At 35.5% G+C, this 14699-nt stretch overlaps 2 protein-coding genes across 3 annotated transcripts; one reads left to right on the top strand and one right to left on the bottom strand.

Annotated features, from left to right (window-relative positions):
- On the top strand, window positions 5581-10391 carry LOC109231164 (probable aminotransferase ACS10). Of its 2 annotated transcripts, none has more exons than XM_019396735.1 (4): window positions 5581-6293; window positions 7069-7194; window positions 8759-8919; window positions 9016-10391. In XM_019396735.1, the coding sequence occupies exons 1-4, from the start codon at window positions 5790-5792 to the stop codon at window positions 9857-9859; spliced, it is 1635 nt and encodes a 544-aa protein (XP_019252280.1). In that variant the 5' UTR covers window positions 5581-5789; the 3' UTR covers window positions 9860-10391. The 2 variants fall into 2 exon arrangements, with proteins under 2 accessions (XP_019252280.1, XP_019252279.1); XM_019396734.1 differs by having other exon boundaries at window positions 9007-10391.
- On the bottom strand, window positions 10662-14313 carry LOC109231163 (probable LRR receptor-like serine/threonine-protein kinase At1g12460). The gene is made up of 2 exons (XM_019396733.1): window positions 12613-14313; window positions 10662-12520 (listed from the first exon to the last, which is right to left on the bottom strand). Exons 1-2 carry the CDS (start codon window positions 13776-13778, stop codon window positions 11035-11037), a joined length of 2652 nt encoding a protein of 883 aa, XP_019252278.1. The 5' UTR covers window positions 13779-14313; the 3' UTR covers window positions 10662-11034.

The following is a 14699-nucleotide window of genomic DNA, read 5'->3' as shown; positions in this document are numbered from 1 at the left end:
AAAAGAAGATAAAATTGGAACATCATTTGAAGAACTTGAAAATTGTCTGAATACAACACCAGACCTCTTTTTCATTCTCCGATGACTTCACTGACTTCATCGTCAACCTCTTTATCTTGAAAATTGAAGGAAAAAAATGGGTAAAGGATGTTATCCACCGCCATAATTATTTTCCGATGACATCGTTAACTTTTCCGGCGACCTCTCGATCGATATCTTTACTCTGAAAGTTGAAGAAAGAAAAAAGAAGGATAAAGGAGGCTGTCGCTAGGTTAACCGATGAAAATGGGCTATGCATTATCTGCAAAATGGGCTATGCCGGGTAAAGTTCCAAAACATGGGCTATTTTTTATTCTGAAATTGGGCCGACTGACATAGGATGTAATTCTTTCTTCATAACCGCGAGTAGCGCGGGCAATTTCACTAGTTGGAAAATAATTTGGGAAATGTATAGTTAATGATAAGGGTAAAACAAGAAAAAAAAGATTATCTTTCTTTTGATTTGTTGAATTGAACAAGTAAAAATAAAAATACATTTTTAGTATAGAGAACAAGTAAAAATAAACGAATGTAGTATGTCCGAATTAGTAGAAATCTCACTCTTCTCCGGAATCATCACAAGGAATTTAGAAACAAAAAAAGAGTTTTCGTCACTATTTTCACAAGGAAAAAAAGGTTCTGTCAAAGGAGGAAAAAAAACTTATTTAAATGAGACACCTCTTTTTTAAATAACATATCTTAATACCAATAATTGTGTCTTCTCTGATTTCTCCTTTTTATTTTATTTTGTTTCAGTTTTCAGAGTTTGACACACATTGATGCAGCTAATTATTTCCTTCACCATTATATTCGGGTAGATTTCTATTTCAAACCCTTTGGACTTTGTAGAAACTCTTTTAGAGAGAAAAGTTTTTGCAAAAGACTCAACACACGCCTGGATAGCTATAGTTTTTTGTAAAAAAAATTGCGAGTGAGGAGAAAATAAAAAAAGTATATTGTTTTTATTTTTAACTGAAATTTTTTGAAGAACTAGTTAATGTTTTTCTGTAACTTTAATTTTTCTCTGTTATCAAAACCTTTAGCTTCTTTATATTTTCCTACACAAATATATAATTCTATTTCAAACAAAAAAAAAGTTTCAGACAATCACTGAATTCTCTTACTATTTGGTATTGTTGCATAAATCTTTTGTTTATATTATGTTTTGTTGTTTGCTAAAGCTCCTTCATTCTAAATGATTTAAGATATTTTGAGATAATCCTTTTTCTTGTGATCTTAAATATATGCTCTATTAATTTACTTTCAGCACATTTTGCATATATTGATCTACATAGGACATTGACCAAACAAATCTATTGTAAATGTCCCCTCTTTTTTAATCCTATACGTGTGGCACTTGTAACATTGTTTGATGGTGGTCACTTTTCTTGTTCGATTCGTATTTTTGTATATAATATCTGTATTGTTATGACTTTTACTTGTGAGCATATTTGAGTCTTGTTTTTATTATTGCAATATGATTTCAAAGTCCTTCCAGAAATCTGAGGGAGATTAAGATCCCGTTTGGACATAAGAAATTTTTTCCTTTTTTTTACTTTTTTCCAAAATCAGCGTTTGTTCATAAAATTTCTAATTTTTTACTTGAAGATGCATTTTGAAAATTTTCGAAAATTTGAAAAACTCCAAAAACCTGTTTTTCAAAATTTTCACTCAAATCACTCACAAAACTTTAAAAACAACCCAAAATTATATTCATGTCCAAACACAACTCTAAAATTTCAAATACCATTTTCACTTAGAAATTTTTTTCACCTTTTTGGAAATTTTACAATTCTTTATGTCCAAACGCCCACTAAAATCTGTCCATCGTATAATTGGGTCCAATTCAATAGCACCTAACTCAATAGTGGTCCAAAGTCGGGCAGAGAAGGCCCTTAATCAAATATAACTGCTACTATTTGTGAATGTCCTTTTTTTTTTGGGAAGATTATATTATATAGCCGCTCTCCAAATAATAGACGAAAAATATATATCTTTTGTATATTTTTATATTCTTTATGTTATATACAAATTTTATACACTTTTTGGTTACCGAATGTAAATAATTTCTGACGCGAACTAAAAGTGAAACTGATCCATTTTTTATTACATCCGAAGGGGAAAGGGGGAGAAGGGGAAGAAGGGGGGAAGGCATGGATCCTACGTTACTTGTGTTATTTGAACCTTGCATCTCAATTATAGAAGATAGGTATTGGAAGACTTAGACTAGTTAGTTAGTTAATCTAATTAGTTAGGACCAAAGTGTAAATATTAGAACTTAGAGAGGTCATAGTTATTATTCTACATGATTGTATATATCCGTTAGTTAACACAGTGAATAAGCAGTTGGAAAAATTCCGAAAACACAGTCTTCTTCTTCTTCACGTCAAAACTCTCTCTAATGGCCAACTTTTGACAAGGGAACTCACCAAGTGAGCTAGTCCTCAACTCTCGATGTCTTATTAATTTTATGTTAGGTTCTATCTATAATAAAAATGATCTAATTAACTCAAAGCTAATTTGGATTATTTTTCGTTCAAGAAATTTAATAAAGATCTAATGCTAGCCGTACACGAATCCTTTTGCAAGCTGCAGAATAAAGGGAATCTAAAACAAGGATAATGACGAAAAGTTGGACAAAATGCTTGTGGACATTCTATAAAAGTTTAGACAAGTACTATGTCTCATATTATTTTATGTACCGTACTTAATTACATTATAATAAATATTTTTATGTATAAAATATATTTAAAATTTGTATACATATAATGTCAGGTTGGTTTGATTTCGGTCTGACTTTTTAAATTAAAACCAACCAAGCCAATTATGATTGGGGGTTTTTCCCCAACATCAAATCAAACCAAACGATAATCGTATTTTTTTTCCTGATTTGACTCGGGTTATTAGTTTGGTGCGATTTGTCGGTTTCTTTAATACACCCCGAAAGCCTACTAGTATAGTTTTTTTTCTTCTAAATTATATTATTATGTCGTCTAAGTTATTTACTAGTAGTATTATTGAGTTGTTAATTTATGAAATGACTTCATTAGTAAATACTTGCAGTCAATATGATGCAAACACTTTACTTGAATTTTTTATCTCTTTAATTTAAATTAGAAATGAAAAAAGTAAAGATAAAGGGACCTTTTTTATATTAGAACCTTACACCAAAATGGCATAAAGTGGACTTGGTCGAATTCCATCTTTAATTTATCAGGTCAATTTATATACTTAAATTGTTGACAAAAATAAAAAATTAACCTATAGGTTGTTAAGCCGAAAGTAAAAACAAGTGAAGGATATAAATATGAACATGGTAGCACGTGATAAATCAAGAGAAGCTTTACTTAGATCACAAAAAGCCTCAGATCCAAAGCACATAATCATTAATAATATTTGTGGCTCAAATGTACGTTTTGATTATGGGTTCTTATAACTTTGGATATTCCTCATCTATCTTTTGGTCATATCAAAGCCATTGAAAGTTTGGATTTCTAGCTTTGTGGCTGACAATTTACATTAGAAGCTGACAAAGTAAGCTGGAACTTTTTGTCTTTAATTCGAGTACTAGTGTGCTATCAATATTTTTAATCCTCGTGTTGAAAACCTGTTTTGAAAATATTTTTCTTGACTAGATAGTCTATGAAAAACAGCATACTCTCATGATTGGGATATTACGTACGCCTTACCTTTTCTAAATTTAACTCGTGTGGGTAGAGGCGGATCCAAAATTTGTACGCGACAGGATATATTATTCTGCTCAACCAGTACAACGTAAAGGCTTTTAGTATTTAAGGTGCTAACTGCTTTAAATTAACCATTTTCAAGGTGTATACGTATATATATACAGGATTTTATCCGAAGTTTACGGAGTCCGGTGACCTTCCACCCATATACATGGGTCCGCCTCTGCTCGTGGGAATAAACTGGGCATGTTGTTGTGGTTATTAAATTATACTGTCAAAAGCTTGTTGATGAATGATGCTCAAATGATGGGATGATTCTTGACTTACTTTGGGATCTCAACTCATTAAACAACATTTGTAGGTTAACACAATGTCGTCATCTTAGATCAAAAAACAAAATGATGGCTCACTTTTTGGCCTGTTCCCAAACTCTTAATACTACAAATTTACAGAGCTCTGAAGAACTATCTTTATTCGTCCTTTCTAATGTTATTTTAGTTAAAAACAAATTGATTTAAAAATGGTTGCTTTAAGAATACAAAAGGCATTAATATATTATTTTGACATTTCTTTCTATGTTGTAAGAAATGATCTATACAAAAAAATCTCTCAGTATGTATTACTCGTTTGCAGAAAGATAATGAACAGTTACTTCAAATAATCTTTATGATTAGTGCTTTTGAATAATCTTCCATATGAGTAAAATTCAAAAAATAATCTTATATACGAGTGACCAGCAAGTATTAAGGGGAATTTTTTTGAAAAATTACACTGTATCACCGATGTAAAAAATAATAGTCGATAAAATATATATATTTTTGTATATTAATATATAATATACAGTGTAATATATATATATATAATTTATGCATAATCAGTGTATATATTTTGTATATTGATTAGCAGATGAAATTATTTTGGCCGATTGCCCAAATACCTAACTTGCCCAAAAATATAGGAAAATAACATTGTATTGCTGCGCGCTCTTTATATATATATATATATATATATATATATATATATATATATATATATATATATATATATATATATATATATATATATATATATATATTGTGTATTATTCCCAACAACTTATTCACCCACTAGCCCCGCCTAGGGCTGGGCATAATTTGGTAAATACCGAATTACCATACCGAAATCGAAAATTTTGGTATTTGGTATGCGGTATTTTGGTATTTGGTATGGTATTTGGTTTAAGTTTTAAAAAAAATTGGTATTAGGTATGGTATTTGGTATTTTAAAATAAAATACCGAAATACCGATACCGTACCGAAATATATATGATATTACACAAAATACATATCATCAATTATAACATAAATATAAATAATCTAAAATTTTACTTTCCTTTATTCTCAACGTTCATCAATTAACTCTAAACAAGTAACAAGATATTTCTAATGATCAAATATTCTTTTATGTACAATTTTCTCTATTTGGGTCGATATTTGCTAGTTTTGGACAAATTTTTTGTCAACAAACATTTTCACTTTTGTATTTTTGAGTACTTTAATTAAGAATATTAGAGTGTATGGCTCTATGCACTAGTTAGTATTCAAACCGAATAAACCGAAACCGAAAGGAGAAAAACCGAACCATACCGAATTTAATTAGGAACGATATTGGTATAGGATTTTAAGAAACCGAATACCAAAAATACCGAACCGAAATGTCTAAATACCATACCGTACCGACCGACGAACACCGCTAGCCCCGCCCCCTTCCACAATAGAAGCAAGATAGAGGGCGAAAAATTATCGAATTGGACTTCTTCTTGAAAATTTAACTTGTTATAATTTTTCAAAAGAGAAAAAGGCAAAACCTATTTACCAAAATTACGAAAAAAATTCTATTTAGGCGGAGAAAAAGATAAAATACAACAAACTCCTGCCACCATTTTCTCCATTTCTTCTCTATCACTCACCTCTCTTCGTACTCTCCGTCCACCACCACCGCCGCCGATACTCCAGTCCAGATACACCCGTGCACTGACGTCATATTCCGACAGGGTGACGACTTCCCCTTCACTATGTCACAGCAATGACAAGGTCCCGGGACCGTTCACCAACAAGAAGAACAACAACAACCATTTCAACTGGCGGCGGCGGAGGAGCGGCGACGGCGATGAGGGTAATAGTACCCTTACAAGGAGTAGTACAAGGCCGAGGTGGTCTTTTCTTAGGTTCAGTTATACCTTGTGCTCTTTTCTACTTCTGGCAACTCTACCTCAAACGTAATCGCTCCTCCGGGGACGACAATACCGGCGAATCTACGGCTCCGGCGAGGTCTCCGCCGTCGAGCCATTTGGCGGAAGTGTCGTCTTCTGGTTCAGGAGGGTTACAGAGAGTTCAGTCGTCACGTTTATTACTGTCACCTAAGGGAGCTACTGGGCCCTCTCAAGTGTCTTCAAGAGCTAATAATATTATTTCTAAACAAAGTGATAGTAGTCCTTACTATATTGGATTAAAAAGAGCTACTGAGGATCCTTATGATGAAGCAAATAACCCAGATGGTGTTATTCAACTTGGATTAGCAGAAAACAAGGTAATACTTTTATGTGTTTGATATTAGGGAAAATGTTTTCCTTACTGAAATCATTTTGGAGCATTTGGTTATTTTGAACTGTGACAAAATGGAAAAATGTGGCATTCTGGTCAAAGTTTTGCAGTCGTTAGTAATGCAGGAATTAACAATGTAGATATTGTTTATGTGGTGATTAGTAATGCAGGGATTGATAGTGAATATTAACAAAAAAATTGCTATGTGGTGAGTAATAATTGATGAATTATGGTTATACTAGAACTACTTACTTAAAGGCATAATCTAATCACTGCATTGTAATACATGTATTCTTAATCCACCTCGCATATAATTATATATATGCTCCTGCATAAGTTATGTGAGTATTGTTTATAAGAAGATGCAAAAATTACAACCAGACAATGTATAAGTTATGCTAAATTTAATGAGGAGATTAATTCTCCTCATTCAAGCAACCAAATAAGGTATTGATTATGCTGAACTTATTGAGGAGATTAATTCTCCAATTCAAGCAACCAAACTGGCTGCATATATCATCAGAACTTGCGTCAAACAGCTCCTGTCAAATATTATTACCATACGTCACATATCCTTATGCCAAATCAAACACGGGAAATTGATCGAGAAAATGATACTGTTGAAGTAATACATCTTCCATGGAAAAGCATTTTCCCTGAATGCCAATGCACTATATTTCTTGCTGGAGGAACTTTTTGGTTGATATTTCTTTCTTTTGTTTGTTTTTTGACAGTTTTTTCTCCATTTTGTATGGTTATAGTTGTCATTGGATTTAATTCAAGAATGGCTGGAAGAAAATGTGTCAAAATGGATGATGAGTCAGGATTTGAGTATAAGTGGAATAGCTACTTATCAACCATTTGACGGGTTGTTGGAGTTGAAAGTGGTAAGCTTTTTAATTTTTCCTTCCACACTACTGGTGACTTGTTTGTTGATATACTGTTGACTTGTATTGAATATCCTCTGTTTTGTTTGTGGATTCTTCTTCTTGGACTATTAAATTAGTATTTGGTCATATGATTATCGTCTATACGGGCTAGAGAAGGAAATTGAAGAAAAACTTTACTTGAAAAGGTTGGTAGAGCTTTAATTGCTTGTTAATTTGAATTAAGACTTAAATTGATTAAATCAATGAGATACCTATTTAAGTGGTATTAGTTTATAATTGTAACCAAGGATGGGCTCATTTATGTTCATATAATGCTTGTATCACAGTTACTTTGTATCAGTTATCACCCATCCGCTAGTTCAGTGTTCCTTTTTGCTGGTTTAATTTGAAACGCGAACCCCTGGCAGCGGGATTGGTGCAGCGCCATATAGAGTCCCCTAGTGGCATTTGACAATTCCAAAATTACCTATTGCATACAAGGGTATTGTATGTCCCGTCTTGAGCTTTCTAAATTTATAATGTACACCAAACATGAGGAAACGCAACAAATAAGCTTCACTTTATTTTAACAGTGCCAATTAACTTCATGTCTTTCCGTTGGTATGTAGTTGGATCGATGCTTCGCTTCATCCGTGCTCCTTGGAAAACTTTGTCAATTATGTGTAAGAGGATAACATGCTTTAACTTCTACACTTCGGTGCTAAGCATCACTATGGGAAAACAAACACGGCTCTGAATATTTTGTGTTCTTTCTTGAGCTTTCAGAGCCCCTGATTGTCCTAAAAAGGAGGATAAAAATATAACAGAAGAGAAATGATAGGAATATTTTGAAACTTGAAAATGCCCCGCCAATTCGTCAAACCATAGTCTTCCTATGGAGGAAGTTTCTTATGTGTTCTTGTTGGTAAATTTCTGCTCCTACTTGAGCATTGCATTGGTAAAACTTGAGTTGGAAACTCATAATTATTGTCGATCTAGGTCAGGTATTTATGTTGTTTCTGCATGTGCCATGTGATGATTGTGTGGTGATGTTTGCCCTGACTCGAACAATGGATGTGCTTGCAGTGTAATATGTTAAAAAATCTGATTTCTGTGTTTCAGCACATAAGAGAACACTTTAAGCTGATTTATTCTGCATGAAATTTCCTTATTAGCAAGCTCAATAGTCTTTATAGTGGATATTGGACTCGGTTGTTCTGAGAGAGTCGGCACTATTATTTCCTTGATAAATATTCACCTTGATACTCATCTTTGTGTAACCTGTCGAAGGATCTATTGCTAGTTTTGCAGTACCTTGAAGATAGATGGCAATTTTGGCCTCTTTGAAATATGAGTGGCTACCTTTGTCATCAGGTATCCTGTGGGTGGGAGATGATCTGATGGATTTACCTTTTTTAAATTGTGGGTTTGAATTGTGTAACAGCAATCTATGAATTATCCTTTAGCCACTATGAAGATCAATTCGTAAAATAATAAGTGTTTTGTGTGGTTCTACATTACTTGTAGTATCTCTTTGAATTAATTTATGTATTTTTTGCCTGCTAATTTCACCTATATGCAGGCTGTGGCAGGATTTATGTCTCAAGCTGTGGAGAGATCAGTGTCCTTCAGCCCCTCTCAAATGGTTCTTACCGCTGGTGCAACTCCTGCGCTTGAGATACTGAGCTTCTGCCTAGCTGATCCTGGAAATGCGTTTCTTGTTCCCTCACCATATTATCCCGAGTGAGTATTTTCTCTCTTTTAAAGATATTTCAATCTTTTTGTCATTTTACTTATTTATTGTATGAAATGAACTCAACACGTCTGCAGTCTTGATAGGGATGTCAAATGGCGAACTGGGGTGGAGATTATACCTGTTCCTTGCCGCAGTGCAGACAACTTTAGCTTGAGCATTGATGCTCTTGACCGAGCACTTAATCAAGCTAAGAAACGTGGTCTTAAAGTACGAGGCATTATTATTTCTAACCCCTCAAATCCCGTTGGCAATCTGTTCACTAGGGAGACACTTTATAACCTCTTAGATTTTGCAACTGAGAAGAACATCCACGTAATATCCAATGAAATCTTGGCTGGGTCTTATGGAAGTGAAGAGTTTGTCAGCATAGCAGAGATAATTGATTCTGAAGATTTTGACCGGAACAGGGTCCACACTGTCTACGGTCTCTCTAAGGACCTGTCTCTTCCTGGTTTTGGGGTGGGGGTCATCTATTCTTGCAATGAAAATGTTCTAGCTGCTGCAAAAAAGTTGACAAGATTCTCATCCATTTCAGTGCCAACACAGCATTTGCTTATTCAGATGCTATCAGATGCAAAATTTATGCAACAATTTATCAAAAAGAATAGAGAGAGGCTTAAAAGGATGTATTCTCTGTTTGTTAGTGGATTGAAGCAGCTGGGAATTGAGTGCACCAAAAGTAGCGGGGGCTTCTACTGTTGGGCTGACATGAGCAGGTTGATTCGATCGTATAGTGAAAAGGGGGAGATTGAGCTTTGGGATAAGCTACTAAATGTAGCTAAGATCAATGTAACTCCTGGTTCTTCCTGCCACTGCGTTGAACCTGGGTGGTTCAGGTTATGTTTTACGACCTTAAGTGAGAAGGATATTTCCAGAGTTATGCAACGTATTCAGAAAGTTTTGGAGATGCGCAGGTCTCTGAGTTAAGTTGCTAATCACACGATCCTTTACTCATAGTCAACCGTAAGCCAAAACTTTGGCAGGGATGAGGTCACACATGAGATAGCTTTGAATGGTTCAACTTGGTGCTCAATGTTCTGATAATGAGATCAGGATGCAGCATCTGGAACCAAATGCAGAGAAAACCAAAAATGTCAGATTGTAATGCAGAGGATTTGTCAATTGTGTACTTGGTCCTCTCCCACGCCATTCGCAAATGCGTTCCTCCAAGTTTTTGTGGGGTTTGACCTGCCTCGGGGTTCCAGAGATTGTAGACAGGTGAATTAGCAATCAGCATTGATGCAAGGGCAAGCATATAGCATGTAGAAATTGGTATCAAATGAAATTCTTTTCCAAATTTAATGTGCATAGTCAATAAGTATGGTCTGAAAGCTTATTTTTCTTTTTATTCCCCCTTGTTGTATAGTTACAGGTACATGTACCGACTCATTATTTGTTCACATTCATTCTTGTGTTAGTAGTAGATAATGTTATTTGAGAAATGAATTGATTTCTTACATCCAGGTTTGTTGATTTGGACATCAAAATAGTTAGTCAAAGAGGAGAAAGATGTTATATGCTTCCTTTGATAGCTTGAAGAATCAAGTTATTGCTCATCTTGTGTTAATATCTGGCTCATTAATGCTGCATTCTAGCTCCAATGGAGCCTTTTGGGCCTAGACTGGTCACCAATTGGAAATTGCCTCTCTATTTTATTTATTAATTAATTGGTAAAAGTGAATGGATTACAAGATCATATGGTTCTAAAAAGTAGTTATCAACCTGCATATGAGATCAAAATGACTTGGCAACTTACAGGAAAAGAATGGCTTTATTGTAAACTTACAATGACCAATTGATTAAAAGAATCACAAATCAAATACAAAAGAATCTTCTATTTGTACCAAAAGCAGCCACTTCCTAATTACTCCTGTTCCAAATTCAAGAATATGAACGATACGATTAATTGATCTGTGTGCCTCTCTTATTTGGGACCCTTTCTGATTTCCCTCACTCAATCTCATGAGAAACAATCATAACAGGCTCTGCCTTAAGGCCCTTAACCTGTTGAAACACAAAATGAAATCCCAGCTAGACTATTTCTCCCTCATTCTATGAACAGTTCCCATTTCAAATAGTTCAAGGGCTCTACTGAATCTTTACTATGATCCCAAGCCATTCCTGATGGACTCAAGAACTTGTACTACCTCAGCCATGCTAGGTCTCCTTGAAGGCATTTCAGAAGTACAAATCAAGCCTAGCTTCATTACCTGAATCAGCTCATTTTCTGCAAAGCCCCTCAAACTTCTGTCAAAACAGTCTGAAGCAGCACCTCTCTCTATCAGCCCTCTAACATATTCACACAAGACCACCACCTCATTTGCTACTGGGCTCTCCACTGGTTTCCTTCCAGTGACCAACTCCAGCAGAATTACCCCAAAACTGTAAACGTCACATTTATCGCTTAGTCTCAGACTTTGCGCCAACTCTGGTGCAACATAACCGACTGCATTGTGGAACTTGGTTAGTCCATAGTTATCCAGCAAGGGAAGGAACTTACCAAGACCATAATCAGTCAATTTGGCTTCATAGTTCGTGTCCAGGACTATATTAGTGGACTTGACATTAAGATGAAGGACAGGAGGTTTGCAGTCATGGTGAAGATACGTGAGGGCTCGAGCTGTCCCTACAGCTATATGAAATCTTCTTGGCCAATTCAATTCTGGATTACCAGCAGCACCAGTGCTGGTTCCAGGATAACCAAGTCCATGTAAATTATCATACAAGTTTCCATTTGGAACAAACTCGGATAATATTAACTGCATACTAGAGGACCAGTAGTATCCTTGTAAAGCAACAAGATTTGGGTGCTGAAGTGTCCCTAACCGCCCAATTTCATGCTCAAATTCATCTTGATTTCTGATTCGCCCCAATGTCTCGAGCTTTTTCACTGCAAGTGATACACCACCTTCAAAGGAAGTTCTGTAAACCGATCCAATTGTTCCTCCACCAATCAAAGACTCCTTGTCTAGCAAAGCTTTTGTGCCAGCCTCCCAGTCCTCATATTTTGAAGGCAAAGTCTTGCTGAAAAGAACCAACTTTCCTATAATGACATTTGACTCTGTAGAAGCCAGTGGCGTGCTCTCTACAATTATTGTCTCGTCTGCTCTTCTCTTCCTCCGCCTAGCTTTCATATTAATGATGGTTATCAAGCAAACGCCCGTAAGGATTACTGCAGCAGCGACAATAGCAACAATAGCCGAGGCACTCAATCTTGGTTTCCCTTTTGCAGGAGCAATGCCACTAGGAGAGCATGAAACATCTAAAGGAGCACCACAAAGACCACTGTTATGAAAAAAAGCCGAGGGTCCAAACTGCTGGATGCTCTCAATTGAGGGTATAGCACCAGATAGAAGATTGTAAGATACATTAAAATGAGTTAAATTATGCAGATTCTCAAGAGCAACAGGGATTGATCCGGACAGCACATTTTCTGATAAATCCAAAAAGTGCAAGTTAGACAAATTTCCAATGGTTGATGGAATACTTCCATTCAGTTGGTTATGATGTAAGTCAAGATATACAAGGTTTGACAAGTTGTATAGATTCTGTGGTATTTCTCCTTCTAAAAGGTTCCCCGAAAGATCCCTGCAGCAAATTTTAAACAGTTCATTTCCAGTTCAAAGCAATGATGAAACGAAAAAAAGAAAAAATTAAACCTGAGATTGAAATTAACTCACAGTTCAAGAAGAATCTTGCAGTTGCTAATATCATATGGGATTTCACCAAATAGGTTGAGATTATGCAGGTCCAAAACTGCAAGCCATTCGATACTACCCAGCTCGGCAGGAATTGTTCCCCCTAGTGAATTATTACCCAATCGAATAACAGAAAGGCTTCTCAAATCTGCAAGCTCAGTAGGTATAGTTCCATTAATCCTATTATATGCCATGTCCAAGTACTTGAGGGCGCTGCATTTCGAGATGCTCAAGGGAAATTCACCAAAAAATGTATTCCTTGAAACATCCAACACTTCCAGTCTCTGGCTACAAGTGCTAGAGTTAACTATCTCCCCCTCAAAACCATTACTTGAAACATTGAAATATGTAAGATTCACCAATTCAAGTGCCCCAAAAGGAGCCAAACCAGAGAACTTATTGCTACCAAGATCCAAAAGCTCCAATCTTTGACATGTTGAAACCTGCTCTTGAACATTTCCTGTTAGAGCATTGCTCCTCACAGACAAATAAACTAGCCCTGGAATATCACAAATTTGTGAAGGTAAACTTCCACTAAGACTATTAAAAGACAAGTCTATCCCTTCAAGATTCTGACAATTTCCAATTGATGCTGGAAGTGGACCTGAAAGATTGTTGTGGGACAAGGAAATGAACCTTGTTTTGTTACAATTCATAAACAAAGCCACAGGAATGTCACCACTGTACACATTTCTTGACAAATCAAGGAATCTTATATTAGGCAAATCCCCAAGAAATTCAGGAATTGAACCAGATAAAGCATTGGAGCTTACATTAATCTTCCATAATGAATCAATCCCACTATACTCTACAGGAATATTGCCAGTGAATTTGTTCCCAAACAAAGTGAGGATTCGCAAAGACTTAAGTTCTGCTAAGGCAGAGGAAAGAACACCACCAAGACTAGTGTTCCACAACACAATCTTCACCACATTTCCAGCAGAATTGCAGAAAACACCACTAAAGTCAAGGCAAGGACTACCACTAGGATTCCAAGAAGCTAAACTATTGTAAGGGTCAGTAGAAATATTACCCTTGAATTGAAGCAAGATCTCTTTTTCAGTTAATGGGGAGACCAATTCCAACTCAAGCAAACAAAAACACCAAACAACAACAAGACAATGAACAAATGTACCTAATTTTTTCATGTTCCCCAGCACAACCACTCCAGCATTATCATTGCTGGATCCAGTCCTGAAACTTCTTGATCTCTACTTCTTCAAACACCCTTTTGCCTTTTCTCAAATGGGGTCCAATTATAAAAAATACAATATTTAAATCTTGACTAAACAGGAACATTTTTCAATGCTTAGTATCTGCTTAAAACAAGAAAGAAATTAAACTGCATTTATGGGCATAGCTTAAATTTCTGTGATTTAGTACTCTTTTCTTGGAGGAAACAATAAAGTTATAAACTTTGTGTATTTTGTATATATGGGTTAGTGTTGGACTAGGTGTCACTAACCCTAAATTCTATAATTTGCTGAATTTCAAGAAAAATGAAGATTTCAAGAAAGTGGGCTTAGAAAGAGAGAAAAAAAAAGGAAGAAAATTTTGGAGTTTGCTGTTAAGCTGGCTGGCAATGACATGCATAGAGAGAGCAGAAGGGTTAATACTAAACTAGTGGAATGCAAATAGAAAATGCCTGGCTTTGCTGGAAAAGAAGATTGGTCTGTTAGTTTAATAGAGAAACTACTTAAATCTTTTCTTAAACAAAAGTCTGCACATATTTGACGGTTGTCTCCACGTGGTCACCTTCCTCCTTCCTCGTTTACTTATCACGATTCAGCTGAACTCCATACTTTTGACTCGAATTATATAAATAAAATTTTTTAAACGTATATAAAGAAGGGCAGTTCGGTGCATAAAGTATCTCGCATTAATGTAGGGTTCGAAAAATGGCCGCACCCCAAGGGACTGTCATGTAGGCAGCCTACCCTGATGCAAGCATCAATGGCTGATTCCACGGCTCAAACTCGTAAACTATAGGTCACACGAAGATAACTTTACTGTTTGTCCGAGGCTCCCATCATAAATTTATATAAAGTCTATATATAACAAAATCATAC

This window comes from Nicotiana attenuata, chromosome 8 (assembly GCF_001879085.1).
Source record: "Nicotiana attenuata strain UT chromosome 8, NIATTr2, whole genome shotgun sequence".
NCBI lineage: Eukaryota > Viridiplantae > Streptophyta > Magnoliopsida > Solanales > Solanaceae > Nicotiana > Nicotiana attenuata.
The sequence above is the reverse complement of the archived record's forward strand: the minus strand, read 5'-3'. Positions and strand labels throughout refer to the sequence as shown.